We start from the raw sequence: 27,697 nt of genomic DNA on the forward strand, positions 1-27,697 counted from the left end.
CAAAGGTGATAATTCAGATATCAAAGTTTCTTGGGTTACGAGAGTTCAGAAAGCTCGCCACATGTGACCGTTTACATTTTGAGTTGAAATTGGGGAGAACGGAGGAAAAGAAAACGATGTCACTGACACCTGTGTACTTGAAAAGAAAAATTGTCTTTCGAGGTCATAATCTAGAACATTCAGTGAAAACACAAGCGGCCCGGTTCCTGTGAAGGTCCCCTATCGACGGCTGTTTCACTCGGCGATTTGAAGTTCATGGGCACGTATAACCGTAACTGGGGAGAAAATTCATTGCATGAATTCTTTAAAAGACGAAAGTTGGTGGGGAATGCGAACCTTCTTATCTTAAATGTTTCAGAAACTTTTGCATATTAATGAGCTTCTGATGGGCAGATATTTGCATTCACATTTTTACATGGGTTAGTGTCCGCTTTAATTATTATTATTCAAAATTAAAATTATGGCAAGTAAGTACCCGTGTTATACGGAAATTATTCGAGATCGACGGCCACCTTGCACCACCTCAAAACAAAAAGTTAATTAACAACCATCTCGTGAGAGTGGTTCACACACAGGCACCGCCTTTATTTAGCCGCACGTTGTTTTGATGGGTGCTTACGTAACTGTGTAGTGCAACGTGAGCTAGCTGCATGCTGCACTCGATCCCCTCAGGCTGCAGCGAGCCCGGCTCAGGACGACGACCGCCACACGATGGGCGTTACAGACAATGGGCAACAAAGAAACGAAGGACTTCTGGAAGATCGAGCTTTGTATGGCACATTTCGCATCTGAGGTTAGTGGTCATGTGACGGCATTTTCTCTCGGAGCTTGCTCAAGTCCGGCCACCGTGCTTGGTTCATCAAGAGGTCTTAGTGGTCGACACGGATCCCGGTACCTACTGTACTGTACATGTACTTGGAGACCAAACTGACACACTCCAGAAGCGCAGTTGCTGTACCTCGCATGCTAGGCAAGTTTCAGGGTTCTATCAGTTAATTTGACTGTATGGTACGTTGGTCTTTGGAATACGGACGCCGCAGTGTTTCCTACCTCCATACATGCACAAACCCAATGAGACTGGTTTGAAAAAATTCTAAGTGGTTGCTATAAGTAAACGACTTGGTATTTTCCCAACTAAATTGAACTTTCTGGACGTGTTTTGCTTTCTTGAAGGCTAATAACATGCTTGTATTTGGTGGAGAAAGAGTTAATTCATCATTGAAGTAGCAAACTCCTACCTTGATGTTTGATCATGGAGGAATGTTCTTATCCTCCGTGGTTTGATAGTACTTGATTGCTCTTTCAGCAGGTGCTGTTATCCATCAGACTGCTACAGAGGTTGGTATGCCGAACATTAAGAGGATAGCACCCGCAATGCTGTGCAGTTCCCTCCTGTGTCTTCTATTCCTAATATCTGTTCGTGTCACGGTCGCCGAGTTTCCTTTCCGGAATGTCTCCTTGTCCTGGGACGAACGCCTCGATGACCTCATCCCCAGGCTGTATCTAGATGAGATTGCCTCACAGATGGCCCGAGCTGGCTACAAACAGAACGGCCCAACACTGCCCATCCCCAGGCTGGGTATTGGCCCATATAACTGGGTCACTGAGTGTCTACGAGGGGATGTTAGATCTGGAAATGCAACATCATATCCAATGCCAATTGGTCTGGCTGCATCATTTAGGTAATACATATACCAAAACCTTTACTGCCAGCGCATGCCAAATTATAAATTACGCCAGCAACATCAAGCACTCAATGTTTTAGCCAAGTTTTAAAGATCTAAAAGTTCTTTCCATGCAAAGTTGAGGCAAGTTGTGTTCTTCACCAGGCAGATGTGAGACTTTTCTTTTCCATTATGCAAGGTTCAAGCTTCAGTGAAACATAAAACTGCAGTTGGCGTGTGCTCAACTTTTTGAACAAATGGACCATTCAGAACTATGATGGAATGACTAGTGAAGATAATGTCTTGGTTTTGGTTCACACACTCACTGTGTGTTCCATATGACTTACCCAATTAAAAATGGCCTTTTGCTACTCAGTAAGCAGTTTGAACGTTTGCATTAGTTCATGTTAACAGTGTAATGTGAACTTCCTGTGGTAATGCACCTCCATAACGGCTTAAGTGAGTCTATTCATGATTGGTCTTCCTTTTGTAGTGTTGACTTACTCACGGCAGTTGGCACGGCAACAAGCATAGAGGTCCGTGCCAAATACAACAACTACACAAGCCATGGAATATACAAGGATTATGGTGGACTGAGCTGTTTCAGTCCTGTCATCAATATTGTGAGGCATCCCTTGTGGGGAAGGATTCAAGTAAGAGTTTGACTGACGAGTTGCTGATTGCTGTCTTTATGCATCTTTCCACTTCTCATTTCAGTACATTTTGCAGTTAACTGTAACCAACTAGGGCATTTTTCTGGTTATTTTTTGGCTTTTCCTCATCTCTGAAAAACTAATAAGCACTGCAGTGGTAGCCTTAATGTCAATTGGCTCAAAAGTGAAATGCCTCATTTGCCAATTTGAACTTCAAAGATCTCTTGATATTTTTACCACCTTCAAGTCCAGCTGTACTTTCATCTGCATGCAAGTGTAAGAGGCAAACCTTTTAAAACTTCCTTTTCAGGAAACGTATGGTGAAGATCCTTTCATTTCGGGAGAATTAGCCAAGGCATATGTGGCTGGTCTGCACGGGGATCACCCACGCTATGTCCGTACAAGCTCTGGCTGCAAGCACATTTTTGCCTACGACGGACCTGAGGACATTCCATCCTCCAGATTCTCGTTTGATTCTGTGGTAAGTTGCCTCCCTTACATCCTGCAGACACTGTGACAATACTCAATGCCTGGCACCTTCTTGTTTTGTAAAGAATGCAACACTCAATGATATTTGCTTCAAAATAGCACCGACCTGCAAAAGAGAGAAAGAGCCAGTGTCAGTCACTTCTGGAAGGGGGGGGGGGCTAAAGTAGCTGGAGCAAATACATTGTAAACACAAAGTGTGTATTTCTTGATGGCGTGAGGTCCAGGGAAATTTTGGATTCTAGGTGCCCTGTGTGGGATCTGAGGCAATTTCGGACCCTTTAGAAAGGTCAATATTTCGAGCAAAGATTTTGCCTGATTTATTCCATAGTTTGGATGCATTGAACAATGAAGAGCTGTAAAATTAAATGTATGTTTTAAGTTCTATTCAGCAAGGAAAAAAGTGTGCGTGGGGAGGTTGTTGGGGGAACGGTATAAAATGTGAGTGTGTGTGGGGGGGACATGTCCCTTCCATCACCCCCCCACTGATTGATGGCCATGAACTAGTGGGAGGAATTTCAGCTTGGTGCTTTAGTGCCATTTCCATCATGAGAGCATAGAGCTGATCCTATTGTAAATGCAGTGTGTACGTCTGTAATAAACTGTCTTCAAAAGCATGATGTGCTCACTCTGTAACTTTGAAATGGCTCAGTAACTGTATCCTTGTTCATACAGGTGAGTGACGCAGACATGCAGATGACCTACCTCCCCATGTTCCACGAATGTGTCAAGGCGGGCACTTTCAACTTGGTCTGCAGCTATAACAGGTCAGTGTATAGATCCAGCCAGCCTCACCTCATAAGGACAGTGTTGTTGCAACTGAAACTAGCCCATTTGGATAAGTATCTGCTTGGTTGCAGTAATGCCCAAGTTTTATAGGGGAAAGTCACTAAGAAATTAAAACTGAAAAAAACGAAAGGTTCGTGATGCTTTATTCGGAGTCATGGCAATGAGAAAGCTGGTATAAATTAAAAAGTTGGTCATTGGGAAAGATTTCCTGTGGATACTTAACAAGGATGACTTCAGAAATGAGATATGAAGCTGATTTAATTTTTCTGGTTTCATTTACAGTATTTGACTTATTTTCTTTGATTATGAAAAGCTAATTTGATTGCAGTGGGCATATTGTGTGTATTTATGCACAACCTCACCACACTTTAATTCCAAGACGATCATGAGTGCTCCATATCGAGTGACATCACTGTCAGCCAGATTACTCACTTCTAATGACCCATTTCTCCATCTCAAGCATCAATGGCATTCCCGCCTGTGCAAACAAGAAGTACTTGATCGACGTTGTTCGCAATCAGTGGGGCTTTAAGGGGTATGTCTCAAGCGACGATGCAGCTCTAGAATTCTTGTACAACAAACACAACTATACCAAGGGAGCTCTCGATTCAGCTGTGGCGGCAGTCCATGCCGGCTGCAACCTGGAGCTAACAGGATCCCATCAGCCAGTCTACACTCACCTGACGCAGGCCGTGCAGCTGGGCCTGATCAGCATAGAGGAGATGACCACCCTAGTCCGGCCTCTCTTCTACACCAGGATGAGGCTAGGAGAGTTTGACCCACCTGACATGAACCCTTACACCAAGCTGAATGTGGATGAAGTAGTGGAGAGCGCTGAGCATCAGGAGTTGGCAGTCTCTGTGGCTGTCAGGACCTTTGTCTTGCTGAAACACATCGGCAACGTCCTGCCCGTTGGCAAGATTGCAACTCTGGCTGTAAGTCTTCTGGTTAACGTTATTGATACCATTTGGAGTATCATATAACTTTGTCCATCATCGTCTGAGTTTGATCGCATACGTGTACAAATTCAATGCACTACTGTCTTTTTGCAATAAGTACTGTTCTAGCTACATGCAAATGCATCCTAGTTGAAGAAGGCTTTTTATAGGCATACATGTGGAGTGTAAGCATTTGTCAGCACTTGTGTAATTTTAGTTTTTAAAAAGGCATCTCGGAATCTTTACAATCAATTGTGATGAAAACATACATTGCACTAAATTGTATAGAGCATTTGTAGCTGTCAACTTGACTTTCTGATTGTCCATTTTGTGTGCCAACAGGTTGTTGGTCCTATGGCCGACTCACCCTATGACCCCTTTGGGGACTACCCACCGGGCACCTTGCCTGAGTACATCACCACAACCAGGGAGGGTTTAAAAAGCATCGCATCGATAGTGAAGTATGCTGGAGGTTGCAATAACCCTGTATGTAACCAGTACAATCGGGCGGAGGTCATAGACGCTGTCACAGACGTGGACTTTGTCGTTGTGTGCTTGGGTACAGGTATGTTGCCTGAGGAAAATTCTTTTCATCATGTTGTGTTTGAAATCTGGAGTTGTTTTTATTCAGTTTAAATTTACGGTGTCTGATCACAAGTATTCCTCTCCAACCAACTTCTCCTTTGCACGTAAATGCCCAAACAAGAAATGTTAGAGCTATCATCCCCTGGCTGATTCCCACCCCAACTTTAAAGATGAGCACAACCCTTGAAAGTCAAAACTGTGCAAGAAAAGTACTTTTATTCATGCCCTTCTTGTAAGGATATGTAGTGCTTTTCATGACTTAATATATGAAATATATTCTCATATTTAACCCTAACCCCCCAAGGGTTGCTGGCCCTAACCTTCCCCATTCACATAAAGTTAAACACCCACACGGGACTTTGTGCACAGAGGCTGTTGGACTTTGTTTTTCTGAGGTATGCCAAACCCAATGCAAAAGCCAGCTGTAATGGGCCTACCAGACCTATCCCCACAGAATTAAACACTTTACTACTGTGTAATTCTGTGTGGTTGGGGAAGGTTACAGTTAATCTTAAAGTAAGTTTTCGAAAGTTTTCTTAACCTTTTCAAACCTTACATTCTCCACTTCCACCAAATTTCTCAAACCTTGAAGACGTTTACCTTGAAACTTGTGCAGTGCCTTCTGCAATCTTTCCAACTATATGACCCTTCTATGTTTTATTTGTTTTTTCAGGAACATCAGTAGAGACAGAGTCTCGAGACCGTCGTAATCTTGACTTGCCTGGTTCACAGCTGAAGCTCCTACAAGATGCTGTACAACATGGTAAATTTCTTGCACCTTTCAGGAGATTCAGAAATGTCTTCAGGCTTTATTTTTTCATGATCGAAAGCAGCAGTCAGACAGAGAACAATACGTCAGTGCAATGCATGTACATGTATATCAAAATGGTCTGTGTTCTGCACTCTTGCCTTAACATCAGGGCCAGTGATGACTTTCCTAAAATTTGGTTTAGTTTTTCATACAAGTTTCCAAAACTTCAAAGTAGAGGTGAACTAATTTGTGCACTTTCCACATATAATGGTGGTTGTTTTGATTAGGATAGCTGTTCAATATTTCATTCTGCCTTCCATATTGAGAAAATGTGCAAGACCTTTCTTAGAAATAAGCCCAGATCATTCTTATGCTAAGCATAGATTGGATAGTAAAATGAACTCTGCAAATGATACAAGGAAACGTGTGAACAAGGTGAATATTGTGACCTTTTTGGTTTTTTGTGTGACATATGACTTTACACGAGGCTCACCACTTCTCTGCTCTCTTTAATTCAAAACCAAGCGTCTCAACATTTCGGACAGTTTGCTTTGTCCATGATCTGGTAATGTGATTATTCTTATTAGGCCGTCCTAAATGCAAAATAAAACCTTTTTTAATCCTCAGCCAAGGGTCGGCCTGTGGTTCTGCTTCTCTTCAATGCCGGACCCTTGGATGTCACATGGGCTGATGAAAGCCCCGATGTCCATGCCATTGTGGAGTGTTGGCTCCCGGCTCAGGCTACCGGCTTGGCTGTGGCTCGCTTCATGACCAATGGCCCCGAGGGCAATCCTGCCGCAAGGCTACCGTATACGTGGCCGGCTACTATGGAAGACGTAGGTTAATTTTCAAGATTTTGATTTTGGCTCTACTTGGGAGACAGATCAAGTGGCCAAGTTACCTTTTCACTTACACAAGTTTGAACATTAGAGGAAACGGTCTTATGTTGATTTTCCTTTGCTCTCAGTTCACAATCATCACAGACATACTTTCAAGGAATAATGCCTTCAAAATCCCCATCTGAACGATTTCCTCCAGGTGCCTCCAATGACTGACTACAGCTTCTTCAATCGCAGCTATCGTTTCTTTACCGGTGTGCCATTCTACCCATTTGGTTATGGCCTGTCATTCACAGAGTTCAACTACGACAGGGTAGTGATAACTAACCCTGTTCTCAAACCTTGCGACGATATGCATGTCAGTGTCACCCTGACCAATGTTGGCCGCTACACTGGGGACGAGGTTAGCTTTGATAACTAAACCATGGTAGCAACTGGTATTTTCTAGATACTGTAGCTCTATGTATTAAGTTTCCTGAAAGTTTCATGTGAAATGATATTTGAGAGTTCAAAGGTTGTAGTTAGGTGTGATACAGGTGATGCCAACTTGACTTGAAAGTGGGAAATGTCTCTGAACCTTGGGGTAAATCTTGAGCCACATTTTCACAGTTGGTGAATTAGGCCCGACTTAAAATACAAAGTGAAGGCAAAACACAAATCAAGGACGCAGAACGAGTTCGAATTTCTCAAAAAAGAAAACAATCTGTAAACAGATCTTTACCTTTGATGTCAGTAAAGCCCCCCATGCCATGTGTTTAAAGTCGTAGCAAAGCCCATGCATGAAGTCGTAGCTAAGCCCAAATGAAGAATAATGTAAAGGTGCCCCTCTTTAACACCTGTTGTAGTTATTAAGTTTAACATGATATATAACAGCAAACTGATACCCTCTCATCTTAATATAGAAGATACCTTATTTCCTCTTGCCATAACAGGTGATTCAGTTGTATGTTGGCTGGCCTGATGCAGTCTTCCCAGTGCCCCAACTCCAGCTAGGAGCATTCCTCCGTGTGGAAACCACCCCCTGGAATCAGGTCACCAGCTACCTGACCATCCCACCCCGTGTCAGGGCAGTCTATGAGAAAACTCTGGTGGTTAAGCCTGGCAAGTTCATGCTGTTTGCTGGCGGTCAGCAGCCTGGTCAGAAGAGACGCATGAGTTCCAATGTCCTCACAAGTGATTTCACTGTGGTCGGCCGGATGACCAACTTGTCAGACTGCCCTCCTTAAGTATTAAGGTAACACTCTAGCTGTGTAACTCATGTCCATATTGTACTACAACACATGTATGTTCTTTAATTTCATTGTAGTCAGTGACAATGCCAATCTGGTAAAGCTCAGCAGGTAAAGTAAAGCTGTTTAACGTAATGCTACTCTGTGAGAGCTATTCACACAGAGAGTTAGACTTAAAAGTCAAGACCCAAATCACCGCAGATTTTTTTCTGTGAAGCTGAAGCACATAGAACATGAAGCTTCATGAGCACTAAATCTAAGGGTGGTGATATCAAGGATTCCCTGCTTTTCTATGTCTTGATTTTTCAGTTTTCACATTTAGGCTACTGGCTTTCTGAAATTGGCATCTGGTCCAAGTAGGAAATGCTACTGATCATTCTTATTTCACATAAAATAATGCTGAGAGCCTGTCAAAAATAAAAGGGCTTTGATCGGTAAACTTATTTGTTGCACATTTCTTCACCTATAAATTGAGTTCTTTTACAATTATCATTAATATTTTCATCTGTGCACTAGTGTTGATAATGTTCGAATTCTCTATTTAATTCCTTGTCATTATGCACAAATTCACATTTTGAACTTCCAATAGGTTTGGGCTTTGTGTCCACTTTGTGAGTACTTAGTCATACTGGGTGTCCAAAGTGTGTTTATTTTATTAGGTAACTGTCAGAACCTATTTTGATACAAATTCATCTTCTTGAGTTGTAAGAACAGCACAATGTTAATATCAGTACTCAGTGGTATCAAATTCATCCAAGGGTCATTTGGTTTGTTGCAAACCTACGATCAATTAAGTCTTCCTCTGAAATACACAAAAGAATAGGACCCACACCCATGCCTCTAAAAGAATATGTGGTCATGTTCTGATGAAATGTTGTGGTGAAATAGACCAAAAATAGCCGATACTGAAAAGTCAAGTTGGTTTCAATACAAGATTGACCAGGATACCAAAAATGCTCTAAATATGTCTTTCCAATATACATTTATATATTATTTTGGTTTTGTGTTACCTTGTACTAGTGTTATTTCTACAAATATTATATTTTGATAGCTCTTGTCTTTAATCATGCGTGTTTCTGTTGTTATAGAAGTTTCCGTAATGGCCAAATAAATCCCTATGTTTATTTGTACATAGAAAATGTGATGAAAATGTTGAAAACACATTTGAATTTGGGTATTATACGCATTTGCCTTTTGTACCGGCTCAAGATAAGATTTTTTGGGAAACGGGTGCCAGAATAAGACCTAACAATTGCAGTGGTATGTTTAAGTTCCCGCTTGTTTTACTGTGTCTGTGTGGTATTCTACCATTTTTATTCATGAATAATGCAGAATATGTTTAGATCCAGTCATAGGACGTCGACCTAGGTTTGTACTAAAAGAAATTTTTTGACCTTTTGAATTGGTGTTAGGACACAAAAATCATGTAATGATGACGGTGGCGTATCGTGACCATCTAGAAACACGTTTTCTTTGATCTGTCAAGTTTAATAAATCTACCTCATGGACTCACTGTTCGGCCACGTGCTAGCTGGTACCTGCATTTCTTTCTCATCTGTCTCGGAGTTAGTTGTCACGGACGATTTTCCAGGTCATAACTGGAGAAACAGGCAAAAAGAATATTAACTTTTCTCTCCGCTCGCGAGGGAGAAATAAGGGATACACCTGACCTATCAGCTTTACACTGAGTTATAAAAAACTGACCAAAATAACACAAGCAAACGTGGAGCAGAAGATCATGAAGAAAGTATTCTTTTCTATTTTAAATAGCCTAGTTACGGATATGTTGAGATGGTCAAATCTCGGCCTTTGGTCGCCCAAAGCGCACAGTGATAAAAAAATATTTTGACACCTGTTGTGAAATCTTGATTTGTCCAGACAATAGGTTTTTATCACTTAATCGCATTAAATGGTTCCAAAGGTGTCCTGTCTTACACTAGTCATCCTACGCGTACGTCCATCGTGGAGATGTGTACGTGTATAGTTTAAGCGGTAGTGGACGTCTGGTATTATCTCACCGTGCATTGCAGTGGTGATCTTTTCTCACAGAATGGCAGCCAAAAGTCGTCTCCTAGGCCTATTATCGTTTATTTGCCTGCTGTTATCTCAAACATTTCACCAGTCATCGGAGTCGTCAGAATTTCCCTTCCAGAATTACTCGCTGTCGTGGGACGAACGACTTGACGATCTGATTTCCCGGCTGCAACTCGATGAAATCGTCCTTCAACTGGCTCGCGGTGGAGTGGGTCCCAACGGTCCTTCGCCCCCGATCCCTCGGCTCGGCATCGGCCCTTACAACTGGAACACGGTGTGTCTACGCGGAGATTTTAATGCTGGAAATGCAACTTCTTATCCTCAGCCGCTAGGACTCGCAGCAACTTTCAGGTGTGACCAGTTTTGTTGCATGTTATTAATGCGTCATGTAGTTAGATCTGCTAACTGTTAGATCGAAGTGTATTGCGATGTGACAAATACAGCGCTTTTAGAGAATTTAGCATCCAGCACATTCCAAACGAGATCCTTAAGTCACACCTAAACTGTGTTCTCCATTTTCTGGCTGAAGATTTTTTGAGGGTTTAAACAAGAAAACGTTTGATTACATACATAATGACCGACCATTAAGCCCAAGCTCATTATTTTCGGACCAATCACAGCCTCAATTTATGTCCGACCATGGAGCTAATAAACACATGCACTTTTATGCGCGCAGGTTGAGCGTTGTCGGCTGTGATTGGTCAGAACATAGGGCGGGTCTAAATGTGCGTCATGCATGAATTATAGAGACCTATGAAATTCCTCTTTTTGTAACACATGGACTCTTTTAGGAAAACAAACTAAACAGCCCTGTCCTCATTTCCCTTCTAATATTCGCCGTTTTACTGTATCATCAATAAATTGAATAAATTTCTCTGTAGTCGCTCCATTACTGGAGGGGTTGCTATCGCAACAAGCGAGGAAGTACGAGCCAAGTACAACAACTTTACACAACATGGCATTTATGATGATCATTGTGGATTGAGCTGTCTCAGCCCTGTCGTGAACATCATGAGACACCCTCTCTGGGGACGGAATCAAGTATGCCAATGACAGTAATTTAGTGTGTATATAGAGACAAATATCCATTTAGAAACCATTTGTGAAGACGGTGATCAAAGATGGTGCACGTGCGCTATTAATGCTTTTTCACAAGCCATTATGACTTCCTTGGATCATTTTTCTGTCAGCTAACGAATAAGCGTTTTTATATGCTGCCCTCTAATGCCCAGTTTTATTGAGTACCTGTAACTGTTTCAGGAAACGTTCGGCGAGGACCCATTCCTGGCCAGTGAGATGGCCAGGGCATTCGTCAGGGGACTGCAGGAACCTTCATATGCCCCGGGAACCGAGGCAAGATATCTCCGAACGAGTGCTGGTTGCAAATTCTTCGGTGTCCATAGCGGTCCTGAAGACTATCCTTCCTCTAGATACACCTTTAATGCAGGGGTTAGTACACACATATATACATGTATGTGTAAACAAGGAACTAGTGGTACATGGGGGTGAAACTGGCCTTAAAATGATTGGTTGATGGATACGTCAAGTGTCTTAGTCGAGTTAGAAAATACCATTTCGTCGTCTTACAATGTTGCAGCTTTTCTTTTCTGGCAAATGTGTAAAACACTGTCAAATTCTGTCAACACTAGAATCGCTGAAGTTCATACAACTTTTGCAAGCTTAATCCAATAAAGTAGCTATTAACATTTCTTGCTTTTGACTGCTATTCAATCTGAATTTCAGATATCAGAGCATGATCTTCATATGACATATTTGCCAGCCTTTCGGGAATGCGTCAAGGCAGGGGCATACAGTGTTATGTGCAGTTACAACAGGCGAGTATCTTATTTTTGTGTCTCAGTCCTTTGCATTTATAAGTAAGTACAGTTGCCTGCGGTTACAATTATTTGCATTGCCTTCATCTATAGTATCAACAGCGTTCCTTCATGTGTTAATGAGCGGTTCCTCACTGATATCCTCCGGAACCAGTTTGGATTCAAGGGTTACGTTGTCAGCGACCGGAACGCCTTGGAGTATGTCCTCCTGAAGCATGGCTACACCGAAACCCCGCTTCAGACGGCAGTGGCTGGGGTAAAAGCAGGCTGCAACCTGGAGCAGTCTGACTCGGCCGAGAACGTTTACACTAACCTCACCGAAGCTGTCCAAATGGGCCTGGTAAGCGAGGATGAACTGAAGCAGTTGGTCAGGCCACTGTTCTATACCAGGATGAGACTGGGAGAGTTCGACCCGCCTGGGATGAACTCATACTCGAGGTTCAATGCCTCAGACATGGTTCAGTGTTTGCAGTACAGGAACCTGGCCCTTGCGGGTGCTATCAAGTCTTTCGTTGTGCTGAAGAATGAAAACAATACGCTTCCGGTCGGTACGATTCAGAAACTTGCGGTAAGTTGCATCTTTATTTTACGATCTTTTAAGCTACCATCATAATTATTTATTTAATCATTTTTCAACAAAGATGAATTAAAGCTCCGTGTTACGGAAAAGCACCTGACATAGGCCTTAAGTACACTGACGTGCATAGTATAAGGGTACAATATGCTTTTCCATACCTTGGGAAATTGAAGTTCGTTTTGGTTCCAGAGAAAGTTATAGCTTTGTTGCACGAATGAAGTACAGAGTAAAATCGCAGTACGACGGGAACACTGACCTTCATAAACACAGACTGAGTTTACTTAATGAACATCTTACATTAAATGTGGAATTAAAGGTCACTTCAAACAAATTTCTTAAACCTTCACCGGGTCGGTTGAAACCCAAAGAAGTTGAAACCTCCAACTTTTAAAGTGTTTTGCTTGAACTCTCTGCTTGTTTCTGTCTTCTAGATAGTTGGACCTTTTGCCAATTCTCCTTGGGATCTTTTTGGAAGCTTTGCTCCCCAGACCGACCTTAGATTCATATCCACACCGTGGGATGGACTGAGAGGGCTTGGCCAGTTTCAGCGACTCGCTCCCGGCTGCAACAATCCCACGTGTGACCAGTACAACAAAACGTCCATCATGGACGCAGTGGTAGGGGCCGATTTCGTGATTGTTTGTTTAGGAACAGGTGAGCCCAAGTTCAGTGAAGAAGACTTTGATCATTACAAGACACGAACATTTAACACAGATAGACACTCTTGATCTTAGAACTTTGTAACATATGCCAAATGCAGTACTCAGTAGTTCTTTTGGATATTTTACTCACATTGAGACAATGAAGACTGTTTTTAAACAAAAGTGTTTGCCCGTGGAGGCTTTTAAAGGATTTCTACCTCAAAAGCCACTACGGAACATCTTGAAATTGAATTCGTAAATACCTCAGACAGTTTTTCTATTCCTACTGGTCCGAAATGCGTCATGTGACCGTTTATTAACAAATGTTATACACCTCTTCCTAGTTCTCATAATGCCCGCCGAGAAGTGATAATGCCCGCTGCGTAAATCACACGCCGACACCTTTATAGGAAACAGTCGATTCTGATTGTTCAAGAGTCTGTGTGCACGCATGCGACTCGCCACGCACACGTTACTTGGAACGCTGATAATGTCCTCGCCTTCAACTCGAGGGATCTCAATACGACGCTTTTAGCGTCGATCTGCACACTTCCGCGTTTGAAAACGAGGCTGTATGTGTGAGCTTCAATTCTTAATACGATCAAACGATTGGAAGTAAGGAGTCAAGACACAAAATACATAACGGTGTGTTAAATTCAGACTTTTCAGGCTGCAAATTTTTGTGGAAGAGTCTTTCAGGATGACTCGACACGTGCAATCAAAAGAAAAAATAACGACAATTGACCGCGAACTAACGTACCTGCGATGGTCGTGTATCTTGTGCAGTGGGCGTGGTTTAAAATGAAGTGGCGTCACACTTACGAACCGGATACTCCATATTCTGTGTGGACTCCGCGGGCGCGCGCGACGAAGTTCAACACAGAGAGCCTCGGTTTCGATGCAGATATGCGCAGACGGCGCTAATATGAAATCCCTCTATTAATCGCGTCCATTATATCTTCCGAGCTGGTCTTAAACACCCGCGTATATAGACCTGCCAAGCACAGCAGGGTGCGTTCGATTTAGCTCACATGGGGAAACCTGACCTGGGAATGGCCGTGTGTATCGTGTCAAACAAGCGAGACGGTGGGGACGAAGTTAAACCCGAGTCAACTCCTGGAAGTTAATCGAACACACCTATTCCCTTAATTAATTTAATAGTTCCAAACAGATAGAAACCCTTTTGCGCAAAGAAATAAGGTCTAGGAGAAATTACAAAAATGTACGTGGAAATCAATGCTATTGTTGTGGAGGCAATTCTAGGTTGATTACATGTTATTGCTTTCAGGAACTCGGGTGGAAAATGAGGGGTTGGACAGGAGAAACATGTCCTTACCTGGTCATCAGCTGGAACTTTTGCAGAATGCTGTAAAATATGGTACGTTCTCCATATCCCGCGTGAGATAGGACGCTCTCCTGTCTTTGCAGGCACAATTCATACGGCAGAAAAATTAGCTCTTTTTCCAAAAGAATATCCAAATAACGGAAAATATTAGTATCTTAAAGAGTCAATGAAGCTTTGAGCGAGCAAAATACTGTGTTCAGACCTACTTAAAACATTTCAAATTTGTGCAATACACACCATTTATTGAGAAATAGAGCTGCCTTGCCAGTTGATCCACAATCAATACACTGAGGTTAGCAAGCCCGATGCTTTCAAACATTTCTGTTTATGGGTAGGGTTCATCTTTTGGGTGGATATGGTCTGACACTCCACGCCATAAAATAGGTCTTACACATACTCCTAAGCATTATGTAGCGATTTTTTTTGTTATAATTAAATATTTTTGGTATTTCTGACAGCATTAGGCAAAACTTTGGTCCTGCTTCTCTTCAATGCTGGCCCGCTGGACATTTTGTGGGCTGATCAGAGTCCAGGGGTCCATGCTATTGTGGAATGCTTCTTTCCAGCTCAGGCGACAGGGGCAGCCTTGAAAAAACTCTTCACCAACGCCGATCCAGGCATGCCGGCAGGAAGGCTGCCATTCACATGGCCGGCATCGCTGGAGCAGGTACAACATCTGTTGGAAACAGTTGCAATACAGAGTAAAATATGTTCGTATTCCATAGGAGAATGGTTTGGTTTGACAGTCGGTCTACGATAAAGGAAGAATATTGTAGTTTGATTGAATCGCCAAAATCAGATCCGGCAGCACATGAATCCAGAAATGTGTCCGTCTGTGATATGAAATAAGTTCGATGATTCTCCCCGAAGCTCTTCTTTTGGTGATCATCAACTGCAAGTGCATTTTCGTCAATAGGTACCAGCTATGTCAAACTACAACATGACGAATAGGACTTACCGTTATTTCACCGGTGAACCGCTTTACCCGTTTGGTTACGGTCTGGCATTCACTCAGTTCAACTATACCAACTTGACTCTGGGACAGACAACCATCGACCCTTGCGATGACCTGATGGTACATGTCACTATGATAAATACTGGGAAATACGATGGATACGAGGTATCTATACTTGTAAATGAACTAAATTTAAAGAAAAAGCAAAAAATCTAAACGCCCGTTTTGGTTAAACATATATGGGTTCAATTTCGAGCTTGCAACTGCTTGATGAAAATAATGCTTGCTGCTTGGAAGATCTCGCAATATATCAACGACTCTGTGAACAATTGAAACTAACCGTTTTTTCCCAAGCGAATTAAATAATTGGCGTCTTTATTAGCTGACCATAACAACGCCTTTAGTCTTCACAGACTGTTTCACATGTATTCACGGCTGATGCCAAGAACATTATCAGAAAGTAAAGATATGTGCTACACTGTAAAGGAATAGTCTCCCCATGGAAAGTTTTTCTCTTGCTTTCTGGCTGAGCTCATAGGACTCGCTGTACGTTCTTCCTAAATGTCGTTTTTAAAACTGTTACGTAAATGGCTTTAGTGGTGTTTTTGTCTTCATCAGGTCGTGCAAGTCTACATCAAGTGGCACAATGCATCCGTTCCCACGCCCAAAATCCAGCTGGCTGCTTTTGACCGTTTTAAAGCCACGATCAATAACACAGTGACCTTCTTTCTGAAAATGCCAGCCCGCGTGAGGGCAGTATTCACGGACGAACTGGTGCTGGAGCCCGGGATGTTTACTGTCTTTGCCGGTGGTCAGCAACCCGGCCAGAAAAGGCAAGTTGGTTCCAATGTGCTCAACACAACGCTCACGGTCAAAGGCCCCATGACCCCTCTTTCAAATTGCCCATAGCCAAAAATTTTGTCTCAGAATGACTTGACGTTATTTCGGACACTTCAAAAATACCCCACGTTACCGTTGTTCCAGACAAAGTCTTAGTAAATCTCCCTCATCTGATGGCCGGGTTTATTGATGGCACAACAAACGGCAAATGTTTGAAATGCACAGTTGCCTTGTGGACACTGGATTATAGTGCGGCTCTTCACATAAAGTGGATGACGCAAAGGATAAAGGCGAGGCAGTGCTGTTCAGTCTTCCAGCATAAAAACCCTGATGCTTGATACAGTGCTGTCAAATGTGCAGGAGAATTATTGGGACAATGAGAAACATCCACTGTAGTGGTAATTAAATCAGAAATACATGGAGATATTTCTTCTGTGATCTTGGGACAGAGTGAAAAAGTAAAAAAATAGTGTGTAAGAGATTACCAGGAATTATCATTACGATTATTCATGACCTGCATGTAACGATTCCTTTGTGCACATTCCTGCCGAAGAAAAATACACATAAAAGGTGACAGATAAATGTTCCATTTCACTCGGCTTCGATTGCTCCGTAGAATGGAACGTTCCATCTGCCACAAACTGCGCTCACAAACATTCATTATTTGTATACTAATTTCAGAATTAGTGCAATTTAATTCTAAAAAGTGCAAGTCCATCTTCTAACCGTCGTATACATCAGTGCTCGAGTTATATTGCAAGTTTTATACTCGGAGTGTCTCAAAAATTAATAAAAGATTCCCATTATTTTTATGCTACATAAAAATATTATGTACGTCCTCATCCTATAAATATTCTATATATTTCTTACATGTTTTTGTAATCACTTTATTTACCAAAGATCTCAAACCGTGTTTATAAAAAATAAATATTGATGTAACTGTACTGCGTGTGAATATTTCACTGCCTGACTTTGTCATTTTAAATGTTCGGTATATAGAACAACCATGACATCTGAACTTGTCGAACTGTTTTTTGAATACACGCTTACCTGGAAAAAGAGATGGCAAAAGCTAAACAAAACACGTTCAAAAACAAAAAAGAAAAAGTCAAAAGGACATAACTACCTCGCAGAATGGATTCTGGAGACTTTTCTGGAGTGGCTTTGCCGGCACTCATTCGGTTGTGTGTGATGATCATCATGTAGTGAGCTGGGTTAGCGGCTTGTTGATGACGGCAACGGTTATCCGCTGGGTCTACTCTCAAGGTTTGCACTTGTTTCTGCGTGGATTGGCATATACCGCTCTAAATAAAGTGCAAACCGCTGAAACCGAACGGGAGGGGGCGGAGGTGCAGGTTAGCGTAGCGGTCCTTTCCAAGCTTTGCACCAATGAGGCATGGGTTCGAGTCCCGGCCAGGCTTGGCCCAGGCTTTAAGTGCATCTGGTTTCCAGTCCATACTCGCTCTCTCGCAGGTCTTCTCCGGGTACTCTGGTTTCCTCCTGCGTCTAAAACTGGACCTTCTTCCTCACTCTGTAATGTCATGCTGATTAATAAAGGTTATAATAAATTAAACGAAAGCAATATTCATCGGGAATTTGTGCACGTGCCCCAGCGCGGCCCCCAGGCCCCCGGCCCCCCCACCGAAATCCTCCTGCACAAAATGATGAACAGAGAAATGCTTCACACGACATTTCTTAAAAATGAAGTTGTAAGCACTGTACAAAGTTTTCTCACTGTACGATTAGGCCTCAAGTTCGGGGATGCTGGGACTGAAGAGCCAGAGGGAAAAAACAACGGAGGGCACGTGATAGTGGGCACCTGATGAGGGAGGCATTTCGGTCACATGATCAACGAAACTGGGGTTGCATTGGTTCCCGCGATCGAAGCCCCTCCAGATACTAGGTACGGTCTAGTCTACGTCTGTAATCATACGTATCGACACTGTACTGGTGCGGCTTAGCCGTTTCTGTCATTACAGAAATAAATGGCTGCTAAATTTTGCATCGCAGTGTACCTTTGGATGCTTTATTTGCAAGTATTTCACCAGCCATTGGTGTCATCAGAATATCCCTTTCAGAATTATTCACTGCCGTGGGACAAACGACTCGATGACCTGATTTCCCGGTTGCAACTCGATGACATTGTCCTTCAACTGGCTCGCGGTGGATCGGGGCCCAACGGTCCTTCGCCCCCGATCCCTCGGCTCGGCATCGGTCCGTACAACTGGAATACGGAGTGTCTCCGTGGAGATGTCGGAGCTGGGAATGCCACCTCTTTCCCCCAAGCTTTAGGCCTCGCTGCTTCGTTCAGGTGGGACACTTTAACTAAGTTTGGCAATTACCAACGGTTAACATGGGCGCCCAAATACACTTTTATATTTTGTTCATAGCCCCCTCCCTATTAATTGACACTGGCCCGGCCGGGCAGTGAGCGAATTAAGTAAAGGCCTGTAAAATAAAAATTTAAGCTTTCTCTCTCTCGTGAAATTTTTCTATTAGCTGACCAAGTGTTGTATTTCATATGCACTGTGCTTAAGGCACATACGGGTTCTGTGTCTGTGACTGTTTGGTCCGCACTGTGTCCCCTCCATCACCCAGGGGTATGCGAGCCTGCAAATGTACCGGCAGGGCCTGGGCCTTTAAACTGCTCGGGAGATGGCTCGGCCCTAGAGGGAGCCCCCTTCTGTGACATTGTGGCTGGATGGTAACCTCTCAATTCTCCTTTCAATTTTCTGAGCTACATGTACTTTCCCAGCTGTGGCACACAGGGCACATAGTCTGCCATAAGTGCCAACCTAACCTCCACCACCAACAACAAAGTGTAAAAAGTTTGTAAAACTTTCGGCCGTTTAGTCAGGTTTTCGTTTGCCAGCGGTAATATGGATTTTCCTTCAAATGTTTTCACTGCTAGGGAGTTACCTTGTTAAAAATAATTTAAAGGCCATATTCCATTTTTGCCAGGTTATTGTTAGTTTTCATATTTTTGGGTAATGTTTTATCTAATGTTTTTCCTGAGAATGTTCTATGGGAATGTTAAATCTAACCTGGAAAATCAAAGTTATCAAAATACTGTGTAAGCTTAAAAATGTTCAGGATTGTACTACGTGCATGTCCGCCCTCTCTTAATCCTGTCACCCCGGAGCTGGTAAAAGGAATTGGTTATATGAACTGAAATGACTGACCCTGTTCCATTCGTTTTAGCATCAGTTTAGTGAACAGTGTAGCCAAGGCAACAAGTGAGGAAGTTCGAGCTAAATACAACAACTTGACCAAGCATGGCATTCACCGTGACCATGGTGGATTAAGCTGTTTCAGCCCCGTGGTGAACATCATGAGACACCCTCTGTGGGGACGGAACCAGGTACATCCATGTACCCCAGACTGACGATCATTGTGCAGGTGCCCCCTCCATGTTACCTCTCAGCAATTTCCTTTCAAGCAAATACCAAACTCGGGTTGCCAAAATCAAACTAAATATTTTTGCTAAATGCCGTCTCAAGCAATACAATTTAGCATGCTGTTCATCATTCAAATGTTGCCATTTTGAGCACATTTTATTTTGCTTTACAGCCAAGCCATTTAGTTTACTCATTATCGTAACTGTCCGTAGGGAAATTTCTTGCTTGTTTTCTAAATAATATTCTTTAATCCATTTTTCAAATATATTGCATTACAAGGATTCACCAGTGCCATTTACTGGTAATTATTACAGCCTGATATATGTAGCAGTATCGTACATCTTTCCATGTGACATTAAGAGCAACACTGGATTTCTCTAATGTCTGTTATATGGCCAAGACCTATCTACATGTAACTGTTATAAATTTCACTGTTCAGTAAGACAATCAAATAAGATATTTTCACGTATTGACTTCCAGGAGACATATGGGGAGGACCCCTACTTGACAGGTGAGATGGCCAAAGCATTTGTCAGGGGTCTGCAGGGCCTTCAGGGGAATTTCTCGAGATACCTTCGAACTAGTGCAGGCTGCAAACACTTTGATGTGCATAGTGGACCAGAGGACTACCCATCCTCTCGATATACCTTTGATGCTAAGGTACATACACAGTCTCCAAAGGTGTAAGAAAAAGATTTGTGAGCCTGAAGTGCTGTGAGTCAAGAGTTTGATCGACTGAAGGTTCGGTCATCCAAATTGATATTCTCAGCATGTTCATATTATATTAAGGCTTATTTGAGCCTTACTGTCAATTCTGACTGTTCAGCCTTGAGGGTTTTTGTGATTAAGTTACCTTCAAACCATTGATCCTTGTGTTCATTTCAGACTTTGAAACCATCTGACTAATAAGCCCTTTTTCAGAAGTCAAACTACACACCTTTGGATTTTCTGTGGAGGGCTACACGTTCTTAAAATTTTTCCTGGGAGTTCAAACGAGCAAAGTCTTTCAAGTATTTGTTGTACTGACTTCTTAAGTGAACATTGCTCTTCACTAAAATGGCAGAGTTCATTGACCTTATTCACTTCAGTGTGTACTCTTTGCACGCACCCACACTTTTTACAGTGATACCGATTGCTTAAATTATCTGCCCAATTCTGCTCAAAGTCATGCATGGTTTCCTTATGCTTTTATGTTCAGGTATCGGAGCATGATATGTATATGACATATCTGCCGGCGTTCCATGAATGTGTAAAGGCTGGAACATACAGTGTTATGTGCAGTTACAACAGGTGCGCACTTGCATTTCCATGTAACTATGATTATAGTGATGTCTCTCATCTTTATTGTGGGTACATAGCCTGGTCAGTGCTTTTAAGCAACTAAGCAGGCAGGAGGGAAAAACATTAAGCAGCAGAATATTGGTGTGGGAAAAACTCATGCCAGCAAACAGAGACTCAAGTGACTCAGAGACTCATTTATATCTGGCAGGAATACATGTGAAACCTGGTGAAAGGGATTCAGTTTAAACTATTAACTTTCGTATTTCATTCCATGAGCCAATGATCAGTGGTGTTTTCCCCCCTTTTTTAATCACAGTATCAATGGTGTGCCCTCTTGCGTCAACCATAAATTCCTCACTGATATCCTACGGAATCAGTTCGGCTTCAAGGGCTACGTTGTCAGTGACCAAAAGGCTATTGAGTACGTCTTCCTGAAGCACAAGTACACTCACAGCCCTCTCCAGACAGCCGTAGCTGCTGTTAAAGCCGGCTGCAACCTGGAGCTATGCTACTCAGCCAAGAACGTCTACACCAACCTAACCGATGCCGTCCAGATGGGCCTGGTAACTGAGGATGAGTTGAAGCAGCTGGTCAGGCCACTGTTCTACACCAGGATGAGACTGGGAGAGTTTGACCCACCATGGATGAACCCTTACGCCAGGTTTGTGGCCTCGGAGATGGTGGAGTCCTTTCCATACAGGAACCTGGCTCTTCTCTCAGCTTCCAAGACCTTTGTCTTGCTGAAGAATGAGAAGAACACACTGCCGGTTGGTGGAATTCATACACTTGCTGTAAGTTTCAGTGAACACCATGTCTGCCTAACCTCATTAAAAGGGCAGGGAAATGGAGTTGAGCTTTTGGTGTCAGATTTCTGAGGCAGTTTGGGAGTCATTCCATATGTCCAAGTATAAAAGTTCTATCATTGCAGTGAGGTGATATGCAGTGATGAGTCTAGGACTTGTGTCCTGGGGGCAAACAGGAATATTTCTAAAAACTATTGTCCCAACCATTTCATCCATAAAAGATCACTAACTTGACATCAAAAGACAGGTAGTAGCTGTATTTCTAGAATGCTGGTGCTTTCAATTCCAAAAGAAATAAAATAAATTGGCAACATATCCCGGGGCGATACTGAGTCCGTCACAAGCCCCTGCAAGTTCATTACAAGTCATTCGTCTTTTGCCAAGTCACAAGCTATTCAAATGAACTGTAACAAAAGCATTTCTTTGTCACTGTTCACCCAGTTACTGGGTGGTTTTCTGAAGTACTTGTGACTAGATGTTTGAAGAGACTTGTGAAATTACTTGTGATGGACTGGACTCCAAGTCTTCACATCGCTATAGCTGTGTCTCATTTTAATGGAAGGCTTGTTGCTGCTGCCAGTTGACAACTTGTTGACAATGCCCCTTAGCAGTACATGTCTGTCTGAAAGTGCATGCACTTTGCTTTTGATTGGACTTTAGGTCACTTAACATGTTTCCTCATGCAACAAACTCAGAATTAGCCCACCCCTATTTTTTGTCTATTTAATGTAGATAATTGGGCCATTTGCCGATTCTCCCCAAGATCTGTTCGGAAGCTATGCACCACAGACCGACCCCAAGTTCATCTCCACGCCTTGGCAAGGGCTGAGAAGTCTTGGCAGGACCCAGCGATTGGCGCCCGGCTGTAACAATCCTGTGTGTGACCAGTACAACGAGACTGCCATTATGGATGCCGTGACGGGAGCAGATCTTGTGATTGTTTGTCTGGGGACTGGTAGGCTTTGAGATGCAAATACAAAATAGGAAAATACCAATGAACCTATTTTTTAGAGGGATGTTCTTTGATGGGACAGTGCAGGTGGCTGGAAGTTTTCAACTCCTCATTTCCTCTTGACACTCTCAAACAATAATAATTGAATAAAAAAATAACAGGAAGGAATCTCTCCAGGCTTCTTGTCCCTTATTCTTATGTTTTAGGAGCATCTTGAGTGGATACACCTAGTGTTATGTCAGGTAATGTTTCCATGTGCAGCAGATCAGAAGACTCATGTGAGTGTGACCTCAAATATACATCTTTTTTTCAGGAACTAAAGTGGAGAGAGAGGGGTTAGACAGGAGAAACATGTCCTTGCCTGGTCACCAGCTGCAGCTTCTGCAGAATGCTGTGAAATATGGTACGTGGGTAAATGTTTACCAGTCTGGGCAGTAATGGGGAAGAGCCACCATTGTAGTGGTGTCACCCTTTTCAACCTGCTGCATACATTTACTGTAACCTTGAGGCACACAGGCATTTTCTGCAAGTCGTAAACACCCCAAGCTTGCCGTACAGACCTTTTCACCCAGTGACTGGATTGCGCTAAATGTAAACAATACCACCACATGTGGACCGCCTTGACCATGGTGATTGCACACATTCCTACGGGCAGCTTCAACCACGTGCAAGTGCACGTGGGAACGCTGCCTGCTTGACTGGTTTATCTAGAATAAGTAGATTACCATCACAACACTATGCACTCATTACCGTCACAACACATGACGGTCCAGCACAATTGTGACACCACAGGAAAGAGGTCTATAGGCAGGTACATGCAATGTGTGCATGTGGACCTTCATACGAGCATGGCACGACTGCAGTCATGGCCTGGCTTCTAATTTTTGTGGCTCGCGGTAACTTGAGCCATAGACAGAGAAAATGTTATCGTACAGTACAATGCCATAAACATTGTGACTTGTGCTGAAGAGGTACATGTACATGTAGGATTAACTTGAATGTGCAATGTTGCTGTTGCATCTCTTAGCAAGAGACTCAGCCGACAAGTCACTTTAGTTTTCTATTTCTTAATTTTCCTGAGAAGCAGCTTTTTCTTACCAAGATTCTAACCACAGTTTGTAAGCTGAGAAGCCAATTAATGCACAGCCCTGTCTCTTTTTTCTTTCGATGAAAGAACACTAGGCAAAATTAAATTGACACTTTTTCATGCATCACTTTTTTTTAAAGCATTGGGCAAACCTTTGGTCCTGCTTCTCTTCAATGCTGGCCCGCTGGACATATTGTGGGCTGATCAGAGCCCAGGGGTCCATGCCATAGTGGAATGCTTCTTCCCAGCTCAGGCGACAGGGGCAGCCCTTAAACAACTTTTTACCAATGCTGAGCCAGCCAATCCAGCTGCAAGGTTGCCATTCACGTGGCCAGCATCACTGGATCAAGTAGGTGTTTGTCTTGGAGCAGCCTGCTACTCTGCATTGTGGTTAGGCTGTTCACACTTTTAGCAAAACCTTGCTCAACGTACAGTTACTGGTCTGACAGAGATGTTATGATAGAAAACACCTGTTGTACAAATGTTTGACAGCTGACAAAATTCTGTGAAATTACCATATTTAAAAGAAAATCATAGGAGATCATAAGCCCTTTGATGTGAGGTATTTAGTTGAATACATTGTTAATGGTAATGAACCGTAATTTCAATATCCTTATCTACAAAATTTACAAAGCTGTTTTTCAGTCCAGGACAAGTTTCCTGATTTTGTGTGAAATTTGCATTCCATTTGTTTGACAGGTTCCACCCATGACAAATTACAGCATGATGAATCGGACCTACCGCTATTTCTTTGGTGAGCCACTCTACCCATTCGGTTATGGCCTATCATTCACTCAGTTTAACTACACTAACTTGACCTTGGGAAGGACAACTATTGGCCCATGTGATGACCTGCTTGTATATGTCACCCTGGTGAATATCGGGAAATACCCAGGAGACGAGGTAGGAAAAATCAACACTTTCTTTCATTCAAATATAAATTACTGAGATATGCGGTAGCTGCTCTATAAAAAGTAAAGAGGCACTTTGGAGAGAAGGGGCGTATATAGAGTACCAAAGTGACTAAAAGCATTAGCGTAAGAACCAGTGTGTGAACTACATGTAACATATGGGCGTACTCAATTTGCTTGTACGGTACTTCCTGGTCTATGGTACTGTATAATACTCTTCATGTATTGGTATTCGTAGAACAATGCTCATTTTTATGAGCATTGGTCATGCTCCTGACCCCTGCTCATTTTTATCCCAATGAGCAGGGGTACGATATACAACAATGTCATCTGTGGAAGACCATTAAATTTACATTTAGACTATGTACAATAAAATGCATGGTGTCGGTATTCATATCAGAGTTTTGCATTGTTTTGCTGTTTCTTTCTTCTAGACGGTTCAAGTCTACATCAAGTGGCACAATGCATCCGTTCCCACGCCCAATATCCAGTTAGCTGCTTTCAACCGCTTCAAGACCACAGTGAATAATACGGTGACAGCTCTTCTGAGAGTACCAGCCCGCGTGAGGGCAGTGTTCACGGACGAACTGGTGCTGGAGCCGGGGGTGTTTATTTTGTTTGCCGGTGGTCAGCAACCTGGCCAGAAGAGGCAAGTTGGCTCCAGTGTGCTAAACACAACATTCACGGTCGAAGGTCCTGTGACCCCTCTTTCACATTGTCCACAGTAAATTTATATTTATTGATTTCTCTAATGAACTACAGGTGGAAATGTTTGTAAGAGTTATAGTAACTTAGCTTCATTGCATACAAACATTCCCTGAAGTTCCTTTTTTCAGCAGTGCCGTAAGTGTGTGATTTACTCAGGACATTTCAGGATTTTGGACTACAGAATTCTGGAATTTTAGAGGTTTAATTATTCAAAGTGTGTTACTTCCCAGCAGTTTGTGATAAAAAAATCCTAGTGCAAGATTCATGTAGTCATATAAGAGAAAACTCATCTGTGTAATAGCCATTGAGAGCCTTGAAAAGTCATATTGCCTATTGCCATCATTGGTTCAACTCCTGTGCTGGATGCTTTGTAGATTTCCCTCCATCTCACTATCCTTGATAATAAAAAAAAACCAATGCATTGTCGTAGAGAAATAATCTGTGCTAATAATCATCATCAGGTAGCCTGTCCGCATCACTCTTGCATCCTCTGCCAGAAATCCCACACAGTGCTCCTCATGAATGATGTTTAGAAACCTTCAGGCTTGCACTTGTAGTGTTTAGTGACATTAAAGTCAGTGTACCCTTGTAATTTTACAGGTAGCGACAGAAGACTGCCTCGAACTCAGAGGCAGCAGTTCAATGCTTGCAGAGAAAGTTATCAATGGATTGATTTCGATTGATTCATTCTTCTACTGTATGTTGTGTTGTGTGCTTGGTGTACTAAAGGTCAAGTTTCTTCATATTTGCCACCTTTTTTCTTCAGGTGATTATGTATACATGTATTTTCTTGTTACCATTCAGTGATGCTGAGTTGAAGTGATGTAATAATTTCTTACCATTTTATATATCAAAATGGAATTCGTTCAACATTGTTTCAGTGAAAGAAAAGTATAATAAACATACACATAAAGCACAGATGTATTTTAATTTTTAAAGATGGCGGTACTATCTATAGGATTGAATAGAATGTGAAATTACTTAGAATGCTACTTTACGTGAACAGCAATGAGTACTTTTCTTTAAATCAAATTAAAATTCAAAATGAAAATTTAAATTAATATTTCACAATGTTTCAGAATTTCAGTGCTTTTTAAGGAATAATAGAATGTGAATTACAGTGAAAGTTGCTTTGCAATGACAATAGGAATTTTATTTTTGTTATAATAATTAAAAATTGTATTTGTAATTACAAGCAAGTTGCTACTTCAATCAATTCCCTTAATATCTGGTTCGTATGTTGAAGGCCCACTGTATAATCACAATTTACCTTTAATCTTCGTTGCTTCCCAAATTTACATACATTGTACTTGAGTTGGACGAAAATGTAATCACCACCCTCTGGCTAACTGGTTCAGAACCGGACAACTACATGTATTAACTAGAAGTACAGACGACTACACCACTCGTGGGTGTTGATTGTCTCAGTCCAATCATGGAGGAAGGAAAACAGAACATGCAGGGTTTTGCATGATGGATCGCGGGGAACTAATGAGCATTCAGTGTTTTTTAACCACGCCTGTGAATAAGGTTTTACTGAATATCATACAGCCGTGGTGAATGCATCAAAGCACATCTTGAGTCATTCCAGTTGTGTTTCAAACCAGCTGTAACACTGGTTTACATATGGTTTAGCTGTACGTATTTATGTCGTGCATCATTGATGCTATCTTTTATATGGTGTGCTAGTGTTATTTTTCGTCTAATACTGAATCTCTTGTGAAAGTCAAACCTTTGTGAAATTATGCTTCTATACATTCCATTTACTCGACACAATTTTACCCAAATCACGATGATAATATATAAGTTATGTCAATTATATAAAATGTAAGTCAATTATAAACTATTAAATTTAAATTAAGCTATACAAGAATGTCTTTCCATTTGTTGTACCTCGTCTCGTTGATAAATTCATTAAAAGTGATCGTAAACAGAAGACAAATGCGTGTCTTCTTTTGTTTTTCTTTGAACAAACTCTGTCACTCTATGACTCAAACATTTAATTCTTTTCAATAAGAGCCCAACTCTACTTTTTTTGCAACCAAAAGGGCATTGACATTCACTTCAACAGTTGGGCGCCAGCCAACCCAAAATCGCCCCTGGGGTACCACCAAGCTTCTCAGGAAATTAGTCAAATCTCAAAGTTCATTGTGAAGCGATGTACTGCAAACTGAATAGCAAAAGCCACATCCAGCTAGTAGGGCTTTATAGGTCTTGGCAAGGGCGTACATGTATGCCCTTTGCACCCTTGTGACAAAAAAGTGACAAGTCGTTGGGCCTAATCAGATCAGCATTAGGTTTCCATGAAATAAGTGCCCATTTTCAAGTGGGCAACTGCCATACCCAAAGACTACAATACATTCACTTCCGAAACCCAACTAGAACGGAATCTTGTT

General features: G+C 42.1%; 3 protein-coding genes and 1 long non-coding RNA gene across 5 annotated transcripts; 3 read left to right on the top strand and 1 right to left on the bottom strand.

Moving 5' to 3' along the window:
* Window positions 1–630: 630 nt before the first annotated feature.
* On the top strand, window positions 631–9,461 carry LOC110987087 (uncharacterized). 2 transcript variants are annotated; one of them, XM_022249517.2, is made up of 11 exons: window positions 631–970; window positions 1,307–1,682; window positions 2,158–2,317; window positions 2,628–2,798; window positions 3,479–3,570; window positions 4,053–4,527; window positions 4,873–5,095; window positions 5,789–5,878; window positions 6,494–6,702; window positions 6,905–7,108; window positions 7,638–9,461. In XM_022249517.2, the coding sequence occupies exons 1-11, from the start codon at window positions 910–912 to the stop codon at window positions 7,929–7,931; spliced, it is 2,355 nt and encodes a 784-aa protein (XP_022105209.2). In that variant the 5' UTR covers window positions 631–909; the 3' UTR covers window positions 7,932–9,461. The 2 variants fall into 2 exon arrangements, with proteins under 2 accessions (XP_022105209.2, XP_022105210.2); XM_022249518.2 differs by having other exon boundaries at window positions 632–970; window positions 1,310–1,682.
* Window positions 9,462–9,530: 69 nt separating this feature from the next.
* On the top strand, window positions 9,531–17,030 carry LOC110987114 (uncharacterized). Its single transcript, XM_087137152.1, has 10 exons — window positions 9,531–10,319; window positions 10,850–11,009; window positions 11,229–11,417; window positions 11,712–11,803; window positions 11,897–12,371; window positions 12,812–13,034; window positions 14,310–14,399; window positions 14,825–15,033; window positions 15,283–15,486; window positions 15,940–17,030. Exons 1-10 carry the CDS (start codon window positions 9,985–9,987, stop codon window positions 16,228–16,230), a joined length of 2,268 nt encoding a protein of 755 aa, XP_086993278.1. The 5' UTR covers window positions 9,531–9,984; the 3' UTR covers window positions 16,231–17,030.
* LOC147799057 (uncharacterized) lies at window positions 14,870–17,490 on the bottom strand. Its single transcript, XR_015425329.1, has 3 exons — window positions 17,288–17,490; window positions 15,325–15,463; window positions 14,870–15,042 (listed from the first exon to the last, which is right to left on the bottom strand). It is a non-coding gene; the product is annotated as an uncharacterized LOC147799057 (long non-coding RNA).
* A 588-nt stretch (window positions 17,491–18,078) lies between these two features.
* On the top strand, window positions 18,079–27,255 carry LOC110987080 (uncharacterized). Its single transcript, XM_022249503.2, has 10 exons — window positions 18,079–18,472; window positions 19,363–19,522; window positions 20,040–20,219; window positions 20,758–20,849; window positions 21,157–21,631; window positions 22,376–22,598; window positions 22,909–22,998; window positions 23,823–24,031; window positions 24,382–24,585; window positions 25,028–27,255. Exons 1-10 carry the CDS (start codon window positions 18,147–18,149, stop codon window positions 25,319–25,321), a joined length of 2,253 nt encoding a protein of 750 aa, XP_022105195.2. The 5' UTR covers window positions 18,079–18,146; the 3' UTR covers window positions 25,322–27,255.
* Window positions 27,256–27,697: the final 442 nt, after the last annotated feature.

Source organism: Acanthaster planci, linkage group LG05 (assembly GCF_054643075.1).
Source record: "Acanthaster planci isolate LZ-2023a linkage group LG05, COTS_SCS, whole genome shotgun sequence".
Taxonomy (NCBI): Eukaryota; Metazoa; Echinodermata; class Asteroidea; order Valvatida; family Acanthasteridae; genus Acanthaster; species Acanthaster planci.

Coding starts and splice junctions, on each gene's coding strand:
- LOC110987080 (XM_022249503.2), top strand. CDS start 18,147: ATGGCTGCTAAATTTTGCATCGCAGTGTACCTTTGGATGCTTTATTTG. Junction 19,523..20,039: donor CTCTGTGGGGACGGAACCAG/GTACATCCATGT, acceptor ATTGACTTCCAG/GAGACATATGGGGAGGACCC. Junction 24,586..25,027: donor GGAAATACCCAGGAGACGAG/GTAGGAAAAATC, acceptor TCTTTCTTCTAG/ACGGTTCAAGTCTACATCAA.
- LOC110987087 (XM_022249517.2), top strand. CDS start 910: ATGTACTTGGAGACCAAACTGACACACTCCAGAAGCGCAGTTGCTGTA. Junction 5,096..5,788: donor CGTTGTGTGCTTGGGTACAG/GTATGTTGCCTG, acceptor TTGTTTTTTCAG/GAACATCAGTAGAGACAGAG. Junction 6,703..6,904: donor GGCCGGCTACTATGGAAGAC/GTAGGTTAATTT, acceptor GATTTCCTCCAG/GTGCCTCCAATGACTGACTA.
- LOC110987114 (XM_087137152.1), top strand. CDS start 9,985: ATGGCAGCCAAAAGTCGTCTCCTAGGCCTATTATCGTTTATTTGCCTG. Junction 11,418..11,711: donor GATACACCTTTAATGCAGGG/GTTAGTACACAC, acceptor TCTGAATTTCAG/ATATCAGAGCATGATCTTCA. Junction 15,034..15,282: donor GGCCGGCATCGCTGGAGCAG/GTACAACATCTG, acceptor TTTCGTCAATAG/GTACCAGCTATGTCAAACTA.